General features: G+C 45.1%; 1 protein-coding gene across 1 annotated transcript in view; it reads left to right on the top strand.

Annotated features, from left to right (window-relative positions):
- Nucleotides 1–27,211, top strand: part of ZCCHC2 (zinc finger CCHC-type containing 2) — a 656,453-nt gene that overhangs the window by 62,245 nt on the left and 566,997 nt on the right. Inside the window, exon 2 of the mRNA XM_044065714.1 lies at nucleotides 15,831–15,895. Within this exon, the coding sequence (XP_043921649.1) occupies nucleotides 15,831–15,895 (65 nt within the window). The remainder of the gene's footprint in view (nucleotides 1–15,830; nucleotides 15,896–27,211) is intronic.

The raw sequence follows: 27,211 nt of genomic DNA, 5'->3' as shown, positions 1-27,211 counted from the left end.
AGTGGGGTATATGCTTTACAGTCAACCCACAAGTTTAACAAAGTCAACAAAAGCCGAATCTTTCTCGGTCACTTTCTTGCAAAGCCATTTTTCACAAATGGCTTTACTTTTATTCTTCCATTTATCTTCTAATTTCAGTGCTGCTGGTCATCTTCCATCACCAGACTCTGGTTCAAGTCTAAGATACTCCTAATTCTTTTAGTCAACTACTTATTTCTCTGTCTCAAGCGTTTTGAAAAAAAGGTTCGACTGTCAGTGTCTCTCAGAGCTTTGTTATGAGAAGAGGAGTCCCTTCTGTTGGCTGGCTCAGTTTTTTTTTTTTTTTTTGGAAAAGTATTTCTTCTGCAGCCTTTTTGAAAAGTTATTTAAAATGAATAATTTAATGTCAGTCTTGTCTTACTGGCCTGAATCTTCCGACTGTAGCTCTTTGTTAGTGCCTAGTAAAAATAAATGCAAAGCAGCTTTTGTGTGCTGGAACAAAAGTCTGATTAGCTGCTGATTTAGTGCCTTGTAAAAACAGTCTGGTTAGTGCAGATAAACTTTGCAGACTATAGCAGTATATTATCTTTCTTGCGCAGAACTAAATAACTTGCCCATATAATAGGCGAAACATAGAACACTATACAGTTTACAGCTTTAATGTCTTCGTTAGCTTCTCATACAACATGAAAGGTGATGTTCATCGTGTTTCACTGTTGCAGTCATGACTGTAGGGTTCTCCCCTGCCGGCAGGCAGTCCTCGGTCGGCCAGAATCCCAAAGTCTGGGTCCGGCGTCGGCTGCTCAGCCATGCTCCCTGACGTCAGAGTGCCAGGAGTACAAAGCTGACAGCCGACGCCATGTTCTCCAGTCTTTCTTGCCATGCAGTGATAGCAGTTCGCAAGTGCCGGTCGGCTGACTCCTGACAATTTTTTCTAAACGTACTTCAGTCCGAAGACTTTCTTCTCCTACTCAAAGCTAAGTACCTCGTTGGGGAAACTTTTTTCTTGCTCCAGTCCGATGTCAGAAAAAGTTAATTGTATTTCATGTGGGAAGCAAATACCTCATAAGGATTTTCATTCTTACTGTATTCCTTGCTTAGGCCCTGACCAAGACGTAGCTAGTTGTCTGTTTTGTGCTAGATTTAATCAATGTACAATTAAACGAAGGTACGATTTTGCATTTCATTACTTCGGTAGGCGTTTTAATTACAAAATGTCGTCAGACACGGTTCCGGCTACCAGAGTTCACAAACAACGCAAGGATAAAGACAGGCCTCCGAGGTCCAAATCAGACTATATTGTACAAGCAGAGCCAGCTTCAGGTTTGGCCGTAGTCAATGAGGTGCTTTTGCAGCCCCTGTTGTCCATTTCGGAACCGATGGCTGAAACGGACTCCCACAGAGAGCCAACTAGACCTTTGAATATTTCTGTTGCAGGACCTTCGGACAATGCTCCTTCGGATGGGTCCAGAGCCGCTGTGCAGGTACCGGCTTCCGAAGGGGTTTTCAGGCCTACTCAGCTTCTAATAAAGGCAAAGACAAAGGCAAAGACTCCCTCCAAATCAAAGACTACAGCCCAGGCCTCTTCTGATCCGGGACCCAAGTCTCAGAATCAGTTACTTAAGATGGCGGAGGACTTACTATGATTAGGGGTTCACATCACCCACCAGATAAAAGGCCAAGGCAGGAAGTGTATTAAGACTCCTCTGATCAGGCTTCTGTTTCTTCAGTTTCTTCTGACCAGGAATATTCCTTCCCTCCTTATGAGGATTCTGATGCTGAGGAATCCATTCCTTCAGCTTCTTCCCCTGAGTATTTCTCTTTTGGGGAAACTTTACATGAAATGAGGGAACATTTTCACTGGGAAGGACAGGAGTACTCTGAATCTAAGAAAAGACTTAGGGATTTTCTTCTTCTTCCTCAACATAGACCCCTGGCTATCCCCCCTATTTTGGATATTGTGGATGATGCTTTTTCGGAGGCTAACTTAACTCCTGACTCTTTTCCTCCAGCTCCTGTTAAGCCAGACAGATGATATAGGGTTCCTGATTCCCACCAGTTTTTATACAAGAATCCTACTGCTGATCCAGAAACCATTTCTCAGGGCCCTAAGGAGGTTATGGCCGCTACTGCTAAAAACCCCATTCCCACTGAGGAGGATTCCAGATCTTTAGAAAGATGGGGCAAAAAAGTGTACACTTCTGCTACTTTATCTATTAGGGCTTTAAACGGTCAATTTCATATGCTGAAATACCAGCAATTTCTTCCGTCTGTTTTGAAACAAAAGCCAACTTCCATTTCCGCCTGTGCAGATAAGGAGTTACATGACTTAATGCATGCCACTGAGCAAGTTGGGAAGCATGGTTTACACTGTGGATTTGATGCCTTGGAGGCTTCTTGTAGGGCTGCTGCCTCTGGCACAGTCATTAGAAAGCGCATGCTTGGTTAAAGGAACAAAACTTGCCAGATCAAGTAAAAGCTAAGTTATTGGATGCTCCTGTTCAGCATAATGTTTTGTTTGAATCTAAGGCTGAAGAGGTGATAAAGAAGATGGAGGACAAGGCAAAATCCATGCAAATGGTTAAAGATTTCTTACAAGTACAGCCACCCAGATTTAGTAGGAATTGGCCTACAAAAAATTGGTCCTTTCCCAATTCAGACAGGCCTCAGAGGGGTAGATACAGACGCTCTCGAGGAAGGCCTCAAACGCAAGCCTCTTGTAGACCAAGACAGTGGACTGCTTCCACCCCTAGGAGAGGAGAGGACAGGTTGCAAGCTCATAGAAAACACTCAATGACTCCCTCTGTTGGGCTGCAGGAATTTCTTTCCTGGAAGCCCCTCTCGGAGGGAAAACTTTCTCTTTTTCACCTAAATTGGACTCCTATAACCCAAGACAAGTGAGTACTGGATGTGGTTTCAAGAGGTTACAAATTCCATTTTCATACCCTACCAAGACCAAGCGGATGGCCAGATCTTCCAAAACATCAGTGGTTAGAGGCCTTAAACCAGGTGGAAGCTCTCTTGGCTATGAAAGCCATAGAACTGGTTCCACTTTCAGAAATGGGACAAGGATGTCCTTCAAGAATGCAACTGCATTCATAACATGTGGGTTGTCCTGCCTCAGGCAGCCCTCGGTCGGCCGGATTCCAAAGTCTGGGTCCGATGTCGGCTGATGTCGCATTTCTCTCAGACGTCAGAGCGGCAGGAGTACATAAGCATCAGCTGACGCCATTTTCTTCAGTCTTTCTTGCCGCGCGGTGCCCGAAGCAGAAGCGGTTCGCAAGTGCCAGTCGGCCAGCTCCTGTATTCTACGATACCGAAGTCATCAAAAAAGCTAAGTACCCCGTTGGGGACCTTTTCTTGCCTCAGCCGATGTCAGAAATTACTGAAAAAGTTAACAATTGTCTTTTTTGTGGTAAACAAATACCTCATAAGGATTTCCACTCTTACTGCCTCCCTTGCCTGGGCCCAGACCACGACGTCTCGGCCTGTGTAGCCTGTGCTCGCTTCAACAAGCGCACTCTCAGGCGCCGGGCGGAGTTCGCTGAAGATTTTTTCGGCGATAAATTTGCTTACACCATGCCGTCGGATCTTCCGACATCGCAAACTCCCAAAAAACGAAAAGACCGGGACCGACATTCTCGACCCGTGTCTACCACCGACTCCACGCCAAAACCTAGCGCGAGTGCTCCGGTTCCCTCTGAGACTGTCTCTCCACCGCTCCGAACCGAAGACACCGCATTACCGACGACTCCGATTCCAGACATTACTCCGCCAGTTATAGACTTTCCTCCGGATACCGTAACCGAGGAAATGCCCGAGTCCATTGCGGTAGACAAGGTCACTCCTGCACGTGGAGCTGCCAGGCTTCCTATGGCCATGTCTATTAAGGCCTACACTAGGGCTAAGGCAGCCAGCAAAACAAAGTATATTCCTTCCAAATCCTTACCTCAGCCGACTCCGGAGACACAAATTATGTCCATGGCTGCTGATTTAATTTCCATGATTAGAGGTTCACAGGCCCATCCGGAGAGAGCGTCCCAGCCTCCTCCTGATAAAAGGCCCCGGGTTGAACCTTCTGACCCTACTCCTTCAGATGAAGACTCTGAGGGCTCTGTCCACTCTGATAGCCGGGAAGAGCTCTTCCAGACCTATGAGGACTCGGATGCAGAAGATTCCATACCTTCGGCCTCCCCTCCTGAGGATATTTCTTTTGGGGAAGTTCTGCACACCATGAGGGAACATTTCAAGTGGCAGGGCCAGGAATATTCTGATTCTAGGAAACGCCTTAGGACTTTCCTTAAGAAGCCTCAGCACAGGCCCTTAGCTATTCCTCCTGTACTTGATGTTCTGGATGATTTGTATTCTGACTCTAGTGCTACCCCTGATTCTCTTCCTCCTGCTCCAGCCAAGCCAGCAGGTATTACAGGGTCCCAGAAACTCATTCCCATTTATTCAGGGCCCATACTGCTGATTTGGAAACTATTTCACAGGGGCCTAAAGGAGTTTCAGCCTCCACCTCTAAAAATCCTTTGCCCTCCAACAGGGAAGCAAGGTCATTAGAGAGATGGGGTAAAAAGGTTTACACATCCACTACCTTATCTATGTGAGCTTTAAATTGCCTTTTTCATATGTTCCAATATCAGGATTATCTCTTAGAAGATTTACAAAAAACTTTAGCTTCTCCTGATCCTTTAGACAGGAAGACTTTGCAGGAAGCTGTACACAACACTCAGCAAGTAAGCAATCACTTCCTGCAGTGTGGATATGATGCACTGGAAGCTTCATGTAGGGCAGCTATGACAGGGGCAGTGATGCGTAGACATGCTTGGTTAAAAGATCAACCTCTACCAGATCATGTAAAAGCAAAACTTCTGGATGCACCTTTGGAAAAGAACAAGCTTTTTGGCGCAAATGCTAAGGATGTGTTAAAGACCATCGAAGAAAAAGCAAAATCAGTTCAGACTGTGAAAGATTTCCTCCAGGTTCAACCCCCCAGATTCAGTAGGAATTGGCCTTCAAAAAACTGGTCCTTTCCTAATCCGGAAAAGTTTCAAAGGGGTAAGAGCAGACGTGGCCGAGGAAGAGGCCAATACAGAGGCCCTTACAGGGGACGACAATGGCAGCCAGGAAACCAAAGAAGTGACGCAGGGGTTTCACCTGCCCAACAACCACAAACTCAATGACTTTCCTCTACTGCCGCCTACCAGGGAACAACTAGAAGCTCCCTTGGGCGGAAATTATCTCTGTTTGCAGAAAACTGGCACAGACTGACAAAGGACAAATGGATTTTGGACATTATAGACCGAGGGTACAGGTTTCATTTTCATACCTTACCAAGAAAAGGCATGCCAAACCTACCACAACATCAAAGGGCAGAGGCTGTCAAGCAAATCACTCTGCTGACTCGAATGAAAGCAATAGAAAGAGTTCCAGAACAAGAACAGGGGTTTTACTCAAGACTGTTCCTTGTTCCAAGAAAAGAATCTCAATGGAGACCAATACTGGACTTGTCCGCATTAAACACCTTTCTCATAGTACCAAAGTTCAAAATGCTGACTCTACAGCAACTCCTTCCCATGCTGGGCAAGGAGTCGTGGTTCTGGACCTCAAGGAGGCATACCTGCATGTCCCTATCAGACACAGCTGCAGAAGATACCTCAGATTTCTTGCAGGGCCAGAGCATTATCAATTCTCAGCATTGCCATTTGGCTTATCTACTGCGCCCAGAGTATTTACAAAATGCCTGGCTTCAGTAATTGCTCATTGCAGGCTCCAGGGTATACAGATTTACCCGTACCTGGACGACTGCCTTATACAAGCGGACGACAAATTGATGTTGACAAAAAACCTGGATTATGTCATACGATTACTTCAAGCTCTGGGATACACAGTCAACTTCCAAAAGTAAGACTGCAGCCATCCCAGCAAATAATCTTCTTAGGAGCCAAACTAGACACAGCTTCTCAGATGGCTTACCTGACAGAAGACAAGCAAGAGAAGTTAACTCTTTACTTCAGAGGTTTAGCAAAACTCACCCAGATGACTGCAAGGAGATTCCTACAGGCCCTGGGTTACATGGCATCCTGCATTCTACTGGTTCCATTAGCAAAACTACACATGAGAAAGCTTCAATGGTACCTAAAAAGCATTTGGTCTCAACACAGCAACAACTTGGAGACAATCATACCACTCATTCCATGCCTACAAAAGGAATTCCTATGGTGGGCCTCAGTGAGCCAGGAAAACACAGGTATGTCATTCAAAAAACCACAGATAACACAGACCATGACTACAGACGCGTCAGACCTTGGATGGGGGGCGCACATGGAAGGCAGGTTTATACAAGGACAATGGTCTCCAAAGGAAACACATCTGCATATAAACCAAAAGGAAATGCTGGCAGTAATGCATGCCATCGAGGTTTTTCAACACCAACTCCAGCAAGGCCATTTAATGATCGGGACAGACAACACCACTGTGATGTGGTACATAAACAAGCAGGGGGGCACCCACTCTTACCCCCTTTGCAGACTGACAATGCAGCTTTGGGAGAAATCACAGAGTCTAAACATCCAGTTACAATCCCAGTTTGTTCCAGGAAAAGACAATGTGTTGGCGGACAGCCTAAGCAGGAATTTCACAGATCCACACGAGTGGAGGTTACATCCGAAGGCTTTCAGACAACTCACTTCAACATGGGGCAGGCCAGAAGTGGACCTATTTGCCTCTCACCTCAACCATCTTCTACCAAAATTTTGCACAAGGACATACCATCCAAAGGCTTGGAAAATAGATGCCCTTTCATTCAACTGGAACTCACTAGCAATCTATGCATTCCCACCCCTGCCACTGATGACCTCAGTATTACTAAATATCAAAGCAGAGAAGCCCAAGGGAATCTTAATAGCTCCGGATTGGCCAAGACAACACTGGTACCCACTACTACGGAGCATATGTCACACCAGGAGTTGGGCCCTCCCTCAGTGGCCCCTACTTCTGACTCAACACAATTTCGAAACACTGCATCCAAACCTTCAGACTCTGCAGCTAACAGCCTAGGAGATCCCATAAATAACTTCAGCTTATCTCTCTCCAAGGAAGTTCAGCGGATACTAACAGAAGCTCGAAGACCATCCACCAGAAAGGTTTACTTAGCAAAGTGGAAAAGATTCAGCAATTGGAATACCAGCAAGGGGCATGATGCATCATTACTGAACATCCCACTTATCTTGGAATATTTGGCAGATGTTACCGAACGGCCTCTCATATTCTTCAATAAAGATACATGCATCTGCTATTTCAGCTAGATACAGCACTGATCCTCCTGTTTTCTCTCACCCCTTACTAAGACAATTCCTCAGGGGAATCAAGAACATTAAGCCACCAAGAAAGGCCCCAGTGCCAGCCTGGGACCTCAATTTTGTCTTAGAAAAACTGACTCTACCTCCTTTTGAGCCAGCAGCTTCAGTTGACTTGCAATTTCTCTCATGGAAGACAGCTTTCCTGTTGGCAATTACCTCAGCAAGAAGGGTTTCGGAGCTACAGGCCCTAATGGCAATACCACCCGTTATTATTTTCCACAGAGACAGGGTTTCATTAAGGACCAACCCTACTTTTATGCCAAAGGGTGGTATCTAGGGTTTCTCTAAATCAAGCCATTCATTTGCCTGCTTTCTTCCCCAATCCTGAGAATAAGGGGGAAAGACTTTTGCATACCTTGGACATTCATAGACAACTTCGATACTACCTGGACAGAACCAAGGCCAGTAGGAAGTCTGAACAGCTTTTTGTAGCTTACGCCCCTGCAGTCCAAGGAAAAGCAATTTCAAAACAGACCATTTCTAAATGGATTGGACATTGCATCAGATTATGTTATTCCTTTCATGGAAAGACTGTTCCAGCCTATGTCAGACCACATTCCACCAGAGCTACAGCCACCTCTACAGCCTTTTTAAGAGGGGTGCCTACCAAGGACATTCTAGAAGCTGCTACATGGAGCTCCGTGCATACATTCTCCAAACACTACAATCTTCCTCTATATTCCAGATCCAGAGCAGGCTTTGCTTCGGCAGTCCTGCAGGGTTTGATTGCCACACCATCTCTTTCCTAGAGCATACCTCCTCCCCAGCTAAGCTATGGTATTCTACCCACATGTTATGACTGCAGTTGCATTCTTGAAGGACATAGTACAGTTTTGTACCTACCATAAATGTAGATGTCCGATAGACATGCAACTGCAGTCATTCCCTCCCTCCATACCCCTCTATGCCTAGGGTCCACTCCTATCCCTCTTACTCTTAGCTGGGGATATCTGTTATGGTGTATTTGTTTTTATTGCTCATGTATTTGTTTGGAATCCTGTTTTAGTCTTACAATTTGATTACAGCCTTCCTTGGAGGGCACCTGGCATCTGGGGCAAGAAACACTGAAGAAAATGGCGTCGGCTGATGCTTATGTACTCCAGCCGCTCTGACGTCTGAGAGAAATGCGACATCAGCTGACGTCAGACCCAGACTTTGGAATCCGGCCGACCGAGGGCTGCCTGAGGCAGGACAACCCACATGTTATGACTGCAGTTGCATGTCTATCGGACATCTACATTTATGGTAGGTAAAAAACTGTACTTTTTTACTCAAGGCTCTTTCTAGTCCCCAGAAAGCAAAATTCATGGAGACCATTCTGGATCTGTCAGTTTTGAACACTTTTCTTGAGATACCAAAATTCAAGATGCTTACTCTACAGCAGCTACTTCCATTGCTGACCAAAAATGCATGGATGGTAACTTTGGATTTAAAGGAGGCATATTTACACGTTCCCATCGGGCAGGAATGCAGAAAATACCTCAGGTTCAAGGCCGGATCGAGGCACTATCAATTCTCTGCGCTGCCCTTTGGATTGTCTACTGTGCACAAGGGTCTTCACCAAATGCCTGGCTCAAGTAGTAGCCTATTGCAGACTCAAGGGAATTCAAATTTACCCTTATCTGGACGACTGTCTTATTCAGGCAGACAGCATCTCAAATTTGTTCAGAATCTTCTCAAGTTCCTGGGATTCACTGTAAACATAAAGTCAAATTTGACACCCTCACAACAGATAACTTTTCTGGGTGCTCTTCTAAACACTACAACCCAGATGGCATTTCTGACATACGAAAAACAATTACAGCTGGCTTCAACTTTCAAAACCTTGGCAACATTAACTCAGCTATCTGCAAGGAAATTCCTGCAGGCTTTGGGTTACATGGCCTCCTGCATCCTTCTCGTACCATATGCAAGACTACATATGAGGAAAATACAGTGGTACTTAAAAAGTGTATGGTCTCAGCATTGCCACAGTTTAGACATGCAGATCACCGTCCTGCCTTGTCTTCAAAAGGAATTCCTTTGGTGGTCCAAGGCATGTACTCTAAACAAAGGGAAACCCTTCAGTCTGCCTCCAGCCAGTCTGATACTAACCACGGACACCTCAGATTATGGATGGGGGAGCCCATTTGCAGGGCAACTGTCTGCAGGGCCTTTGGACAAAGGATCAGAAGCACCTGCATATCAATTTAAAGGAAATGTTAGCTGTTCAGAACGCTCTATTGGCCTTCAGGAATCTTCTACAACCAGGACAACTACTGATACGGACAGACAACACCACAGTTGTGGTACATAAACAAGCAAGGGGGATCACATTCCTATCCCCTTTGCAGACTAGCCATGAATCTATGGAACACAGCTCTAGCTTGCAAACTGGACCTTCAAGCTCAGTTTCTACCAGGGAAGCAAAACTTCCTGGCAGACAGTGTCGGACCCACACAAATGGATGCTGGACACTGAAATATTCAAGATGATTACAGCAGTCTGGGGATGTCCTCACATAGACCTCTTTGCATCCCACCTCAGTCATCAACTACAGATTTTTTGCACCAGGACATTCCACGAACTAGCTTGGAAAATGGATGCACTATCAGTTGGAGAAACCTCTCGGGGTATGCCTTCCCGCCTCTACCTCTTCTTCCACGGGTGTTAAAGATCAAACAGGACAAGCCCAAGATGATAATTTTGCTGGCCCCAAATTGGCCTCGACAGTTTTGATACCCAACACTGGAAAACCTTTCTCTGGAGCCCCCTTGGGTTTTACCACAGACTCCGAACCTTCTGTCCCAACACCAGGGTCAGGTTCTGCACTCCCATGTCAAAACTCTCAGCCTGGTTGCCTGGTTAATGCAGGGTCTATGATTCATTCTCTCCTACCCAAGCAGGTTATGGATGTCATTTTAGAAGCCAGACGTCCTAGCACTAGAAAATCTTATTCAGAAAAATGGAAAAGATTTTGTTCCTGGATGCAGGCTCAGGATTCGGATCCTCTTATTCCTAACATTCCTCTGATTTTACTTTACTTGACCGACCTCTTACATAAGGGTCTCTCTTTCTCTTCCATTAAGATACATGCCTCTGCTATTTCTGCTCATTATAATACAGACCTACCAATCTTTTCCCACCAGCTCATGAGACAGTTTCTCAGAGGAGCTAAGAACTTAAGGCCCCCTAGATCTCCACCCATTCCTGCTTGGGATCTCAACTAGGTTTTGGAAAAAACTCACCTTACCTCCTTTTGAGCCTGCTGCCACATCTGGCATCAAGTTTTTATCTTGGACGACCGCCATCCTGTTAGCTCTGACCTCTGCCAGGAGAGTTTCGGAGTTGCAAGCTCTCATGGCTGTGGAACCTTATATTATTTTTCATCAAGACAGGGTGTCTTTAAGGACTAATCCTACTTTCATGCCTAAGGTGGTTTCCAAAGTGGCTTTAAATCAAACTATTCACTTGCCAACTTTTTTCCCCAGTCCTCAAAATAAGGGGGAAAGGATCTTGCATTCCTTGGATGTACACAGACAACTACGTTTTTACCTGGACAGAACCAGAGCAATTGTTTGTTTCTTATGCTTCAAGTTCCCAAGGTAAAGCCATTTCAAAACAGACCATTTCGAAATGGATTGCTCATGGAATCAGATTTTGCTATTCACACCATGGAAAGCAAATCCCAGGGAGTATAAGGACTCACTCTACCAGAGCTGCTGCCACTTCAGATGCCTTCCTCAGGGGAGTTCCTACCAAAGACATTTTGGAAGCTGTAACTTGAGTTCAGTGCATACTTTTTCCAAGCACTACAATCTACCTCTCTAAGTCTAGGGCAGGCTTTGCTTCTGCAGTCTTGCAGGGCCTTTTAGCCGCCCCCTCTACTTTGACCACCTCCCTTTTATTCTGCTTTGGGATTCAACTCTACAGTCATGACTGCAACAGTGAAACACGATGAACATAGTACAGTTGTGTACACTTACCATAAATGTAGATGTTTGAGTATCTTCACTGTTGCAGTCTGGGTACCCTCCCTCCTGTCCCCTCTTATTTTTTCTTTTGTGTGGTACCCTTCTTCTGAGGTGTATTTGCAAAGGGTATGGGATCTTACTCATTTTGGAACACCTGACATCTGGGGCAAGAAAAACTGGAGAACATGGCGTCGGCTGTCAGCTTTGTACTCCTGGCGCTTTGACGTCAGGGAGCATGGCTGAGCAGCTGACGCCGGACCCAGACTTTGGGATTCTGGCCGACCGAGGACTGCCTGCCGGCAGGGGAGAACCCTACAGTCATGACTGCAATAGTGAAGACACTCTAACATCTACATTTTATGGTAAGTGTACACAACTGTACTTTCTCCAGTAAGCAGATCTAACCAGAAATGAGATTACATCTCACATACATACATTCTTATGAAAGCAGTATTTTGGGAACTCTGTCATTATTTTCGTATTTTGATGTCATACAGTCTATTAAACTTTTAGAGAGTCTTTCCTGTTTGAGAATGTTTGTGTGAAAGCAGTCTCTTGATGATGTCATGCAGTCTGTTAATAAGCTCCTTTGTGTCCTTGTTTCAAGGTAAGTTGCGTGACAGTTCAGTAAGTTGTTTTTGCCTCCAACTCGCTTCCTTCCTTGCACCTGCGTTTCAGGAATTCCTCATCTGTAGTTCTTGAAGCTTGCATCAAACACTGAAAATTTAGCTTATCCTTATCAGGATTTTTCTCAAACTGTACCAGCATGTTACATACAGATGAATGCCATTTAGCAGAGAACAGTTTAATCCTTTTAATATATGTATGCTAGCAAACAGAAATGTATGCATCTAACTGACTAAATTATTCCTGCATATATTATAGCAACAGAAGTGTATATGCATTAACTAGCAAACAGGTATACATGCACTTATACATCTCTAAAACTATATCTAACACTGCTCTGCTGCCAAAATGTATTTGATCCTCCAAAAAAAAAAAAATACTTTGAAGACAACTGGGTTCAGCACCTTAAATTTCACACCTGCTTCTCGACACTCCTGATTGCTGGAATAAACTTGCTTCTGTTTAGTCTGGTTTACAGTGAATAATTTCACAGTGTTGTCTCATACTTCCCTTTCTGTCTTAGTTTTAAGATCAACTATACATAGGTGTATGATTACATCTGTACTAATGTGGATTGTCTCCTTTCTCATGGACAAGTTTGGGGCACACACGTGTCCTTGTAATGAATCCTGCTGTGGAATGCCAGTCAGACTGCTCATTTGTACTTTCATATAAAGTTAAGTCTGTTCCTTCCAGTTTCTCTAATAAAGATCTAAGGTAGAAAGTATAGACTAAACCTAATTCTACTATTTTTGAGACTGCTCTTGTTGAGAAGCCTTGTGCTTAGCCAGCCTTTTCTTCATTTCTTCATCTGATTTTTGAAGTTTTAGCGGTTCATCTGAACAGCTGGTTAAAGCTTCTATTTTTCTAGACTTTGAGTTGGTGATATTATTCATTGTTTTATTTTACACTTTATTTTTTCCTCTAAATTACTGTAAGCCATATCCTACACCAAATTTGAAACTTTAACTGCTTTTTGCTGAACAGCTGCAGGATTGTTCCCAGCCAGTTTTCTCCGCCTTTTGATTTTCTTTCAGGTTCTCAAATTATTTTTTTTTGCTGGCAATCCATTTCAGTGGCAGTCATTTTCTCAGTTTCTGATTTCACACCGGGAAATCTGAAATTAAGCACCCATCTTGAATGTCCTGCTAAACATTTTTCTGAATTGCAAGATGTTTTTGTAGAACTTTATCTAAAATTTCTTAAAGATCGAGCATCCCTTATGCTCGAGGTAGGTTTTGTGACTAAATTTAACCAATCCAACCACATGGTGCAGCGGTTAACGTTGTCGCCTCACAGCAAGAGGTTCTCTGGTTCGATTCTTGGCTGGTGTGCCTTCTGTGCAGAATTTCCATGTTCTCCCTGCGTTTGTGTGCATTTCCTCTGGGTACTCCGGTTTCCTCCCACACTCCAAAGACCTGCATCTGGAGCATTTCTCCCTGGGCCTCTGCTGAAAATAGACTGTGCCCTAGTCGGACTTTCCCGATCAACAAAATGATAAATTTAAATAAAATACCCATTTTCTTTCCTGACTAATGAGAGAATACCTTCTCGGTTGTATGTATGTACATGGGCACATTTTATTGTGTTAAAACTAAATCTATCACACTTCTCAGCTTTTAATTTCTTACTGTGCTTCCAGGAACCAGTCTACTGAAAAAAAAATACTTCATAGGTCTTTTGGCATTGTAGCTTTAGGTTGTGCAACAGCTACTTGTTTTTCACTGAATTACCTTTATTATGACACTGCATTTGGGTCTGCCTCTTCCTTTGAGGCCACACTAATAAAAGTATGCTCTCACAAAGTGAGACTAGTCAGGAATGATTACTTTGATATTCTGTCCTGCTGCTACTGAACATAGTCCTCCTCACACCCGCTGTGAAAGTTACATTTGATATCACAACAAATCTTGATGAGCTGTCCTGGCTCTGTAGTACAGAGGGATGGAGCCCTTACTGTGACTGGAGTTCAATTAGTTGTCATAGCATGATGAGAGGAATCAAGCAGGGAGAGGGAGGATGGAGTGTGGCTTGCTAGTCTCTCCTAGAGTGGGTGATGAGGATTATTTGCACTCAGGGGCACACTGGGCGTTTTTTTTTCAGTGGATACTGGGAAAACCATCTCCTATGCTGTGAGGGTAGAGTGAAACTATTGAAGGAAACCTCCCATGTGAAGTGGGGGGGCATTGCACATCCCCCTCTCCAGCTCTACAGTATGTGTATGAGGGAGCTGGGCCTTAAGCAAAACAGCACTAACTGCTGCTTGAGTGGTGGTCCATCGGTTACCTATCAAAACATCTACTCTTCATAACATCTAAACTCAAAACATCAAGACCATAACATCTAAACTTTAAAACATCTAAAACTCATAACATCGAATCTCAAAACATTGAAAACTACAAAGCAACTATAAATAACATCCCACACACTGTTTGCTACATTTATGCAGGGGGCAAGCACCCCTCAAGTGGGGGGCTCTGCACCCCCCCCCCGTAAATTAAATATACCATCTCCAAGGTTGCACTACAGTGGGGGGGAAAAAAACACTGTAGTGCGACCTTGAAGTTGGTATATTTAATTTATGGGGGTGGGAGGTACAGGGGGCTTTCCCCCCTCCATAAACATAGTAAAAACTCTGTGGGATGTTATTTATAGTTTGTAGTTTTCAATGTTTTAAGATTTGATGTTATGAGTTTTAGACATTTTGAAGTTTAGATGTTATGGTCTTGATGTTTTGAGTTTAGATGTTATGAAGAGTAGATGTTTTGATAGGTAACCGGTCCATCAGTCTGCTCTTACTCTGATGACTGGGTTGCAGGAGCAAAATTGGGGGGGGGGGTATCTTGATAAGCACGTCTATCCTCTCGAACATACCTGTCTGCCTTGACTTTTCTGTTGCTAGCTTGTTCTACAGGCTTGTGTGTACTTTCTCCACTTTCTTTTGTGTACTAGAGATTTGTAGATGGTCCTCTGTGTACATTATGATATAAAAGGAAGAGACCTAATAGCTTCAGGTGCTGAGCTGTCCTAATGTTTACTAATATTAGTCCTGCTGTTACAAGGATGGTCCCGCTTATTCTATATCTGTTATAATGTCAGGTTATGGAAAGTATATAGCCTGCATTTCATGCCCTTTAGAGCGTGTTTAAAAACTCTGACTGGGCTGTATACTTCATTGTCTGTATTTCTTTTGTTTTTAAATTAAATTTTGATGCATTTGGGCATCTCATGACCAGTTTTCTTCTTTAAAAATGCTGTAGGTTAAGCCCTACTACATTTATTAGTCTGACTGCCTCCAGTGCTTGCTTTCAAGTATGTTGCAGATGTCTGCACTATGGTTACTTGGACTTCAGTGCCCACATCCATCGTGCATTGCTGGACTGGTAATCTGAGATTTGAACTCCCCTTTCCTACTCCTGTACTTCAGGATTAAGCCTTCTGAACTTTAATTTGTTTTCCCTTGGCTGTTCCCAGTCTGTTGGTTATTGCTTGGGATTTATGCCATTGTGGAAATGCCCTGATATGTGTTGGCAACTCCCATTTGTGGATAGCTTCTGCAAGTAAGTATATATTTTTATATGCTTGTTTAGGTGTTGAGTCTTTTACTGTTGTCTTGAATTGCTGGAAGGGTGCTTACTAATGGCTGGTAAGGTGGGGCTTGTAAGCTCTGGTGTCAGAGTTTAGTCAGTGCGTGACATCAGTGTATGCCATCTTTGAGTGCATATTAATTTAAGTGCAGGATCTTCTTAGGAAGTTTACCAGATTCGGGGAAACGAACCCAACTACATGACCCATTGAAGTAAGGTCCTGTCATAGGTCAGCTGATATGGCAAGAAATATTAGAGTAGGAAATTGTGTTTTTGTTATGTTAATTTATTGAAGGTGGTACTCAATTTTGTTTCAACAGCAGACTCCTGAAGAGTGGGACTTGGCACTGGAAAACAAAAAGAATAGCTTGCCTCTGCTAGACAAGTAAGCCTGACCTTTTTAATCAACACTATGTGTATGCTCAAAAAATTGTTTGGATTTTTGATTTATTTTATATGGTCTGGAATTATGTTCATACCTTATCTCTGGTCTGTAAAGATTTTAAAATTCATGTAATTTCTCTGTACATGTACTTCATCTGCCGGTTCTTTTATTGGCTTGCCATGCCTTCTGGTCAACTTCTTATAAAACTGGTTCTTTTGGTGTACAGAAGTGCACGGCTTTTGTTTATATGAAGACATTTACATGTTTAAACATCTGCAGAGATATGTAACACAAACTGTATATAATGTTCAATGCACACCCTTAAAATGTTCACAATGTAGCACTTCCATCCACCAGAAGAAAACTGGACTTAACCAGATATGAATTACAATTGCTGTTAAAGCATGATTAAAAGGCATGCGACTTACTATCAATAGAAAAAATATAAATATCATAATTTTGCTGTGTACATATTCTGTGCAAAGTAATTATATAAACACTCATTTAAACCTGGTGTGCAGCAACGCCTTTTCTTAAACTTAGAACAGAGCTTAGAAAGGTCAAGGTGTTTTTTTTTTCTTGCATTTTAATACTGTAAATGCTTTATTTTTTTTTCAACCACTTTTCAGTTTTGCCAGTATAAACTGGACAAGTCTGACATTTGCTGTTATTGCTAAAAGGCCCATTTATTATGATTGGCTTGTTGGAATTAATTTCAATAGTGTCTCCTTTATAAATGAACAGTTATCTGTAAGTTCCACATCTGTAATTCCCTTTGTTAAAATTTGTTGAAGTAATCTAGTTGGTGATTTTGTAATCCATGTTGTATGTTTTTATGTAAGTGAGGAGCCATTGCCTATTTGGGCGAGTAACAACTCAGAGTTAGACCACGTTCCAATTTCTATTAATATTTTTAATGTGCATGTGCACCATAAGTGATTATAATGGCATTGAAACTATTGGATCTGATGTTATCCATGTCCATCATTCATCACCATAGGGTCTAGGATCAGACATCGGATCCAAGCCGGAAACATTCAGTAGACTGATCCAAGGCCCTAGCTCTTCTCTCTCTTATGATGCCGTGCTCCCCTCTAACCTCCAGATTTTGTTTGCCATGTATCCTGAAGAGACACGTTTCCAGTGGCTCTAGCTAGTTAAGTGCTTTTTCTCTTTACTACTTAATTCTAGTTTTCTAGTGTAGTGTTTAGTCTAGTGTTGTTCTTGTGGTTATTGTCTCCCTTCCCGGAGCTTAGGTTCTTTAGTTAAATTAGTGTCTGTTGGGTTTTTTGGCATCCTTTTTTCTAGTAGCTGTTAGGGCTGTGTTTGGTGGTGTTTTGATGTGGTAGTTTAGTGTAGTTCTTTAAATTATGGCTGATAAACCTGCTGGTTTTAAGAAATGCTCCCTGGGATGCCGGAAAATGCCTCATTGCGACACGCATGAGCAGTGTGCATATTGCTTGGGTGCTCTACACCTGGAGGATGAATGTGACCTTTATGCTGCATATTTAATCCCAGAGCTGTGGCGGAGTGCCACATAAACTTCTGCTAACTGATCGGGCCCAAGGGTGACTTTTGTTTCCCCCTCAAAGGCTTCATCTTCTGATCCGAAGAGGAAGATCCCTTCTCTCCAGCCCACTCCCTCTAAAAAAAAAACACACGTCAAATCCCAAGTCCCCAGATCAGATTCCAGCCCCAGTCCTTCTCTGATCCAAAGTTTTCAGAGCAGAGCGCCGTGGAGCAGTGTTTTGGGTCCAGGATCTCTCTGGATCAGAGGCCCTTGGATCCGACTATGATCAGGCCAGCCTGGGATCTGACCAGTTTGTCGGATCCGTCCACTGTGGTTAGGCCTTTTGACCCAACGGGCCATCGGATCTGACTAGTCTTGGAGGAGGTTACTGTCCCTTCTGCCTCTAAACAGAGGTCCCAGTTGGCTCCGAGACATCACATCCGTTCCCCAGAACATGGTAGTAGATCGGGGAGATTTCCCTCCAAGTCTACTCTCTCCTGTTCCTCCTCTAGATCTTCTAAGAGTCTCTTGCCATCAGACATGGACAGGATGATGAGCTTCCTCAAGGCCCAAATAGAGTTGAGGCTCCTGGCTTCTCTTGCCCTTCTGTCTAGGGGAGCCACACCCCTCCTGGTTTCTCTTTCTCCTTATCCACCCCTGGCGGCTTTGGATTCTAGGGACCAGGATGTTTGAGGTCAGATTCTGGCGAAGCAGCATTTTCCCCCTTTCTTGACTCCATCGGGGTCCCAGACTTGCTCTGTTCCCCCATCCTTGGAGCAGGGTGAGCCCTATAACTGATTAGTCAATGCTGGCTTTGCAGGGGGGGGGGGTCTGATTCAGTCTTCTCGGACCAGTCCCTTTCAATAGTTCTTGGCCGGTATCATCCTGGGGTCACGTTGCTGTTTCTGGATGCACTCCTTTCTGGGGGACTTTTCCCTCAGATGGGGTTGGGAGTGGAGGACAGGCCTGCTTTTCCAGCACCTTGGCTTTCCCAGGTGGTAGAGAGGACCTTATCCAGGTCTGGTGTTTCCTCTGCCGCACCTCCAGTTCCCTCGCTGGTTCTCTCTACTTTGTCTGGCGAGGCCTCCCATCCGGTTCAGGGTCAGCCCTCTCGAACGAGCCGTCAGGGGGTTTCCTCCCCTATGGGCGTCCTTGTCTCTTCCAAGCTCTTTGGAGCCACCAGCGAAGGAGGTTCGTCGTAAGAGAAGGTGCTAGAGGCGGCACTTGGACTCCCCCGCAGATTCCCTCGCCAAGGATACAGACCTCTAGAAAGGAGACTGGCCCCCCAGATCTCCGCCCAATGATGTCTCCTTTGGAGGCATCCTTGAGCTGTTGAAGCAAAAGTGCAGATGATATCCCCAACCCCCATCTTCAAAGGAGTCCGTGTTTCTGAAGGCCTTTGTGATGAGCCCATCTACCTCCTGGGTGTCCTCTTCCTGCTGATGTCAGTGGATGTGATTGCCAGAATGGCATGGAAGGAACTGGACACAGTGGAGCCTGTTCCAAAAATGGCTGACAAGTTTTAGTCCTCCTGCAAGATAGTTCTTTCTGGACCAAAGGAGGCCCTGTCGATACCATAGTGGTTGCCACTGCCACAAAAAAGCAGCTAGCTCAGCTCCATGGTCCATCCTTTGAACAGGGATTCCCAGGAGATTGACAGTTTTGGAAAGTGGGTTTACGCCTCTGCTACCTTTGTCCTGAGAGTGACAAATTATTTGGCACATTTTATCCGCCTCCAAAGGGATTTGGTTTGAGCTTTCCACTTCCCTTACAGAGTTGCTGCCAGTAAAGTCCCTCAAGAAGGTGTCTTCCAAGCTATCCACTCTGACCTCCCTTGCGAATTCCTTGATGAGGTTAATTTCTAATGCCACAGAAGCTACCTCTCAGGCAGCTGATACAGGCATTGCTTGAGGCATCATGCCTGGCTAAGTTTATACGGGTTCACGGAACCCTTAAGGTGTCCTTTACTAATACCGCTTTGTCTTTCGGACCTTCCGTGAAGGACAGTTTGACATGCAGTGAGCAGGAAGGGAAGACTGTCTGCAGTTGGGATCAGGCTTTCTGCTCTCCAGAGGTCCTTCTCTAAGACTCAACTGGTAACTAGGAAGATGCAGTTCCATAAGACACGGTCTCCCTTTCTTGATGCTCCCGAAGAATCCTTTTCCAGAAGCAGGGGGAGATGTTTCAATGGATGCCACCACCCGCGGGAGGGGGGATCCATAAAATCAGGGCTCAAGGGAACCCTTCTCTGAGCAGCCCTATCAGTGCTCCTGAAACGTTGCCCATCTGCTCTGCCCTGCAGGCATTTGGGTGTCGCATTTCCCTGCATCCACTAGCCTGGACAAGCATCACTTCAGGTCAGTTTGGTGTTAAATACTGTTTCCAGGGACTATTTCATTCCCTTTTTGGAGCCCACTCCAGTAAGATGCAACCTCCCAGATGTTCCACACAGTCAAAGGGAGTTGGCTTTCAAAGAAGTTCAACTTCTAAAAAGAGTGATCTAAGAGGTCCCAGCAAGATGGAGGATTTGCTCTCTCTCCTTGTTAGAGCCAAGAAAGACTGGGGACCTACTTCCTATTCTGGATCTCGGTGAGCTCAGTCTTTCAGTGAAGAAATCAAAGTTCCAGATGGTTACTGCTCAGATGTCCTTCAAGGATGCATCTGCAGTCCTAACAAATGGGTTGTCCTGCCATAGGCAGCCCTTCGGTCGGCCTGATTCCAAAGTCTGGGTCTGGCCTCGGCTGATGTCGCACTTCACCCGACGTCATAGCTGCTGGGGTATAAAGGCATCAGCCGACGCCATTTTCCTCAGTCTTTCTTGCCGCGCTGTGCCCGAAGCAGAAGCTGTTCGCAAGTGCCGGTCGGTCAGATCCAGAGATTTCAGCTTACCGAAGACTTCTAAAAAGCTAAGTACCCCGTTGGGGACTCTTTCTTGCCTCAGCCGATGTCAAAGTAAATTGTTTAACTTGTGGGAAACAAATACCTCATAAGGATTTCCACTCTTACTGCCTTCCTTGCTTAGGCCCAGACCACGACGTATCAGCTTGTTTAGCCTGTGCTTCCTTCAACCGACGGACTCTTAGACGTCGGTCGGAGTTCGCTGAAGAGTTTTTTGGCTCCACTTTTGCATATAAAATGCCGTCGGAGACTCAGACTACGCATTTAGCTAAAAAACGCAAAGAAAAGGACTGACACTCGCTGCCCGCGATTTCGGCTGAAACCACGGTCAGGCCTACCGCAAGTGTCTCTGTTTCGGCTGAAACCGAGACCTCGGTTCTCCCTTTGGCCGAAAGCATGCCTCCGATAACCGAGACCACACAGGCCATGGCTGAGTCGGCTACAGAAATTCCTTCTGAAGTAGCAGGCACACAAGAATTGTCTGACACTATTCCGTTGGACATTTCTACTCCTGCACGTGGGGCAGCTAGACCCCCTGCTTCTATGTCTATCAAGGCTTTCTCCAGGGCTAAAGCAGCCAAACTTTCCAAGGCCTTACCTTCAAAAGCTCCCTCTCACAGGCCTACCTCCAGTTCACAGATCCTCAGCCTTGCTGAGGACCTTATTTGTTTCTTTGATCAGGGGATCCCATCCTCACCCAGACAGGACTTCACAACCCCCTCCTGATAAGAGGCCTAGGACTGAACCCCCTGAACCTCTGTCCTCTGACTATTCTTCGGATGGTTCAGATGTATCAGACCATCAGGAAGGCCCGTACTCACCTTATGAGGATTCTGATGCAGAGGATTCCATTCCTTCTGCCTCTCCTCCAGAAGAATTTTCTTTTGGGGAAACTTTACACTCCATGAGAGAACACTTCCAATGGCAGGGTCAGGATTTTTCTGATTCTAGGAAAAGGCTAAGGACTTTTTTACACTTACCACAGCATAGGCCTTTAGCCATTCCACCTGTACTTTCAGTTGTTGATGATGCATACAATGATGCCAGTACTACCCCTGATTCTGTTCCCCCAGCCCCTGCAAAGCCTGACAGATACTACAGGGTCCCGGATTCTCACTACCACTTGTATAAGGCTCATGCTGCAGACCCAGAAACCATTTCTCAGGGCCCTAAGGGTGTTGCAGCTGCCTCTGCCAAAAACTCACTCCCATCTGAAACGGAATTTAGAGCATTAGAGAGATGGGGTAAAAAGGTTTATACATCTGCTACTCTTTCTGCGAGGGCTTTGAACTGTCAATTTCACATGATTCAGTATCAGGAATTTTTGTTAGAACAACTTAATAAAAAACTGGCCTCTCCTGAACCTTTAGACCGTAAGTCCCTTCAGGATTTGATACACAATTCTCAGCAGGTCAGTAATCATTTTCTAAAATGTGGCTATGATGCACTGGAGGCTTCATTTAGATCAGCTATGACTGGAGCAGTGATTCGAAGGCATGCCTGGTTAAAAGAACAATCCTTACCAGACCATGTTAAGTCTAAACTCCTGGATGCCCCTATGGAGAAGCGAAGTTTGTTTGGCTCCCCTGCACAGGAGGTTCTAAAGAAAGTGGAAGAAAAAGCAAAATCTGTCCAAACAGTCAAGGATTTTTTGCAGGTCCAACCTCCAAGGTTTAGCAGACATTGGCCTTCAAAGAATTGGTCCTTTCCAGACAGCTCCGGAGCACAGAGAGGCAGAAATAGACGCCCAAGAGGCAGAGGTCAATCTAGGGGTGCCTATAGGGGTCAGTGGCAACCTGCCAACCAAGGAAGTGCCGCCACAGCTGCGACTGCAACCACATCTACAGGACAGACACAATGACTTGGCTCTGATTCCGCCTACCAGGGAACAACTGGAAGCACCCTTGGGTGGAAAGCTAGCCTTATTCTCAAGAAATTGGCATTGTATTACAGGAGACAAATGGACTTTACAAACAATAGACAAGGGCTACAGGTTTCACTTCCACACTCTACCAAAAAAGAGAGGAATGCCAAACCTTCCACCAAGCCAGAAATCAGAGGCTCTAAAACGAATCCTCAGTTTACTAAAGATGAGAGCAATAGAAAAGGTACCATCTATGGAACAAGGCCAAGGATTTTACTCCAGACTATTCCTTGTACCAAGAAAAGAAAATCAATGGAGGCCTATTCTAGATTTGTCCGCACTGAACACATATCTCATTGTTCCAAAATTCAAAATGCTGGCACTACAGCAACTTCTTCCCATGTTGGGCAAGGAGTCTTGGCTGGTGACTCTAGATCTCAAGGAGGCATACCTGCACGTCCCTATATGACCAGATTGCAGAAGACACATCAGATTTCTTGCAGGATCAGAGCATTATCAATTCTCAGCATTGCCCTTTGGCTTATCTACTGCGCCCAGAGTATTCACGAAATGCTTGGCATCAGTAATTGCTCACTGCAGGCTTCAGGGAATCCAAATCTACCCATACCTGGACTGCCTATTACAAGCGGACAACAAGGCAAAATTAATACAGGATTTGGCCTATGTCATACAACTGCTGCAAGCCTTGGGATACACAGTCAACATACAAAAGTCAAGACTAGTGCCATCTCAAAGGATAACATTTTTGGGGGCAGAACTGGACACAATAACTCAGATGGCTTTTCTCACAGAGGAAAAACAAAAGCAACTACCAGTCTATTTCATGGCATTAACAAGACAAACTCAGCTTACTGCAAGGAAAGTCCTGCAGGCCCTGGGTTACATGGCATCCTGCATAATATTGATCCCCCATGCCAGGCTGCATATGAGAAAGTTACAATGGTACCTAAGGAACGTATGGTCTCAGCACAGACACAGTCTAGAAGCCCAGATACCAATCATTCCATGTCTGAAAAAAGAATTTCTGTGGTGGGCTCAGGCCTGTCAGATGAACAGAGGATTGCCTTTCCACAAACCACATCCAAGGCAGACCATTACCACGGACGCCTCAGACCTAGGCGGGGGGCACACATGGAAGACAAGTGCATTCAAGGCCTATGGTCACAAGACCAGCTGAATCTACACATAAACCTAAAGGAGATGCTGGCAGTGAAGCATGCAATAGAGGCATTCAGACCATTCATCCAGCAAGGACACCTGCTGATAAGGACGGACAATACCACAGTCATGTGGTACATCAACAAACAGGGAGGCACACATTCATACCCTCTATGCCGGACGGCAATGGACCTGTGGAACTTGGCCCTGAATCTCAACATCCAACTGCAGGCCAAATTTGTACCAGGAAAAGAAAATTCACTAGCAGACAGCTTAAGCAGAACTACCACGGATGCTCACGAATGGATGCTGCATCCAGATATTTTCAGGAATGCCAGAGATAGACCTGTTTGCCTCCCCACACAACCACCAACTGAAGAAATTCTGCTCGAGTATACCACCCACTTGCCTGGAGGGTGGACTCCCTTTCTTTCAGCTGGAAGGACCTGACAGTGTATGCCTTCCCACCTCTTCCTTTGATGTACAAAGTTCTACTGAAGATCAGAGAGGAACAGCCAAAGGTAATTCTGATAGCTCCAGACTGGCCAAGGCAACATTGGTACCCGCTACTAAGAAGCATGTCTCGGACGCATTCATGGCATCTACCTCTATGTCCTCTACTTCTAAAGCAGAACAACTACAAGACCCTGCATCCAAACTTAAAAACACTGCAGCTAACTGCTTGGAAAATTGCATAAAACAAAACCAGCTTGATTTATCTCAGAGGGTCAAGGACATTATCCTGGAGGCTCGCAGACCCTCCACAAGGAAAGCATATTCAGCCAAATGGAAAAGGTTCCTCATCTGGAGTGCAGAAAAGGGAGAAAATGCCACACTAGCAAACCTGGCACACATCCTGGAATACTTAGCAGAACTGTTCCACAATGGCCTGTCCTATTCTTCCATTAAGATACATGCATCAGCAATTTCAGCAGAGTACAACATGGAACCTCCTGTCTTCTCTCATCCTCTCCTCAGACAATTTTTGAGAGGGATCAAAAATGTAAAGCCTCCAAGGAAACCACCTTTACCTGCATGGGATCTCAATTTTGTGCTAGAAAAATTAACACTTCCCCCTTTTGAACCAGCAGCAACAGCAGACTTGGTTCTTATCTTGGAAAACTGCTTTCCTGCTAGCAATCACTTGAGCAAGAAGGGTGTCTGAATTGCAGGCATTAATGGCAGTGCAGCCTTTCCTTATCTTCCATCAGGATAGAGTGTCTCTGAGAACCAATCCTACTTTTATGCCAAAGGTGGTATCCAGGGTATCCTTAAACCAAGCCATACATTTGCCTACGTTCTTCCCCAACCCACAGAACAGGGGGGAAAAACTACTACACACCTTGGATGTACACAGACAACTGCGCTACTACCTGGACAGAACCAAGAACAGTAGAAAATCTGACCAGCTTCTGGTAGCATATGCGACAGGAGTGCAAGGAAAAGCAATTTCAAAGCAGACCATTTCAAAATGGATAGGAAATTGCATTCGATTCTGCTACTCATTTCATGGAAAGACAACTCCTGAAAATATCAGGCCTCACTCCACAAGAGCTACAGCCACCACTACAGCTTTCCTACGAGGAGTGGCTACCAAAGACATTTTAGAAGCTGCTACTTGGTGCTCCGTGCATACATTTGCCAAGCATTATAATCTTCCTTTATACTCCAGATCCCGAGCAGGTTTTGCAATTGCTATTTTACAGGGGATCTTAACTACACCATCTTTATCTTAGTGCCTCCTCCCACAGATTAGCTATGGTATTCTACCCATGTGTTAGGACTGCAGATGCATCCTTGAAGGACATAGTACAGTTTTGTACCTACCATAAATGTAGATGTCCGATAGGTATGCATCTGCAGTCAGGATTACCCACCCTCCTTCCCCTCTGTGGTATTCCTAGGGTATTTACCCCTCTAAGCTAGCTGGGGGAATCTATTATGATGTATTTGTTTGTATGTATATATGTATATATATATATTTTTCTTTCTTCTGTTTGGAAATTTTTCCATTTATCCAAATTTAGCCTTCCTAGAGGGCACCTGGCATCTGGGGCAAGAAACACTGAGGAAAATGGCGTCGGCTGATGCCTTTATACCCCAGCAGCTATGACGTCGGGTGAAGTGCGACATCAGCCGAGGCCAGACCCAGACTTTGGAATCCGGCCGACCGAAGGGCTGCCTGAGGCAGGACAACCCATTTGTTAGGACTGCAGATGCATACCTATCGGACATCTACATTTATGGTGGGTACAAAACTGTACTTTCCTTCTGCCACTTTTACGCAAGGCAATTGGATTTGCTCTGTGCTTCTCCTGGACGCCCATCATCACATCAAAATAGACAGGTGTTCCAGGAGACATTTACGCTTCTGGCTAGGAGCCAATCATTTCAGAGCCCTACCATTCAGTCTTACCACGGCCCCCCGGGTGCTTATCAAATGTATGGCAGTGGTACCGGCTCATCTGTGAATACAGAGGTTCCAGGTCTTTCTGTACCTCTGATTGGCTCTTCTTGGCACTTTCGAAGCATCGGCTGATACAGGCGATTCATTATGTCCCCCCCCCCCCTTATATTGGTTGGGGATAAGTCAACCTTACGAAATCCAATCTGATCCCCATCCAACAGTTGGAATTCATAGGTGTTCGGTTAGACTCTGTTTTCAAAGAGATTACAGCGGTACCCTTGTGCCGAATTCAGTTTATACGGGAACAGGTCACAGTTTCTGGACCTGTTGCGCCCCTCAGTTCACTTGGTTCTTCCGGCTCTCGGATCCCTGGCCTCTACCAGTCATCTTGTTCCCCTGACCAGGTACCACATGAGTGCTGCCAATGGACCTTAACTGTCCAGTGATCGGCTTTGCTTAATTTCCTGTCTGACCATGAGACTAATGCCAGTGTTCAGACATCACCTCCAGTGGTGGCTTTAGTCTCTGGATCTTTCTGTAGACAGGATCTTTTCTCTCCCACTGCCCACAGCCACAGTGACTACAGATGCCTCCTTGTGGGGGTGGGGGACATTTTCAGGGGTAGACTATCCAAGGCACATGGTCCCCAGTAGACACCAAGTTGCATATAAATGTTCTGGAGATGAGTAGTAGTTCTGTCGTTGAAAGCCTTCCATGACTGCCTCTCTCTAGAGATGATTGCAGAGCAGACCGACAACGTAGTAGTAATCTGCTGTATCAACAAGCAGGGGGATCACATTCTTATCTGTTATGCAGAGAGGCCACGAAAGTGTGGGAATGGGCAATGCCCTCTGGCAGCTTCCTTATTGCAACACACATCCGTTTTGGGAATTCCAGCATGTTGGCCAACAGGTTCAGCAGATCTAGCTTGAGTGGTCCCTCAATCCTTCAGTGGTGAAGCAGACTTTCGACTGTTGAGGTCAACCATGTTGCAACTTTTTTGCCTCGCCTCCCTAGCCAACCACAAGTGAAGCAGGTACTTCACCTTGATTTCCCCTCTGGGGGAATCACCAAGGAATGCTGTAGTGCACGATTGGCCTCTGGGTCTCCTTTGTCTACTCTCCTATTCCCTTAAAACCCAAGGTTCTGCAGAAAGCACAACACCTGAGAACATCCCTTATCCTAATTGCCCCTTTCTGTCCACCTCGACTGTGGTTCCCTGTCATCCGGTCTCATCTGAAGTATCTGCCAGCGTTACTGGATCTTCTCAGGATCTGATTTCCCATCCATCAGTGATTCCTCTTACAAACCTTGCTACATGGTTTCTCCAGTTCAATAATCATAACAGTCCAAGCTAGCATCCCCCATTAAACATGTCATTCTGTCCTTTCAGGAAACCCTCCACTAGAAAAGTTTACGGTAGTAAGTGGAAAAAGTTCTCTATCTGGGTTAAGAGCA

This window comes from Protopterus annectens, chromosome 3.part0, assembly GCF_019279795.1.
Source record: "Protopterus annectens isolate FY-2018-M chromosome 3.part0, PAN1.0, whole genome shotgun sequence".
NCBI classification, from domain to species: domain Eukaryota; kingdom Metazoa; phylum Chordata; order Ceratodontiformes; family Protopteridae; genus Protopterus; species Protopterus annectens.
The sequence above is the reverse complement of the archived record's forward strand: the minus strand, read 5'-3'. Positions and strand labels throughout refer to the sequence as shown.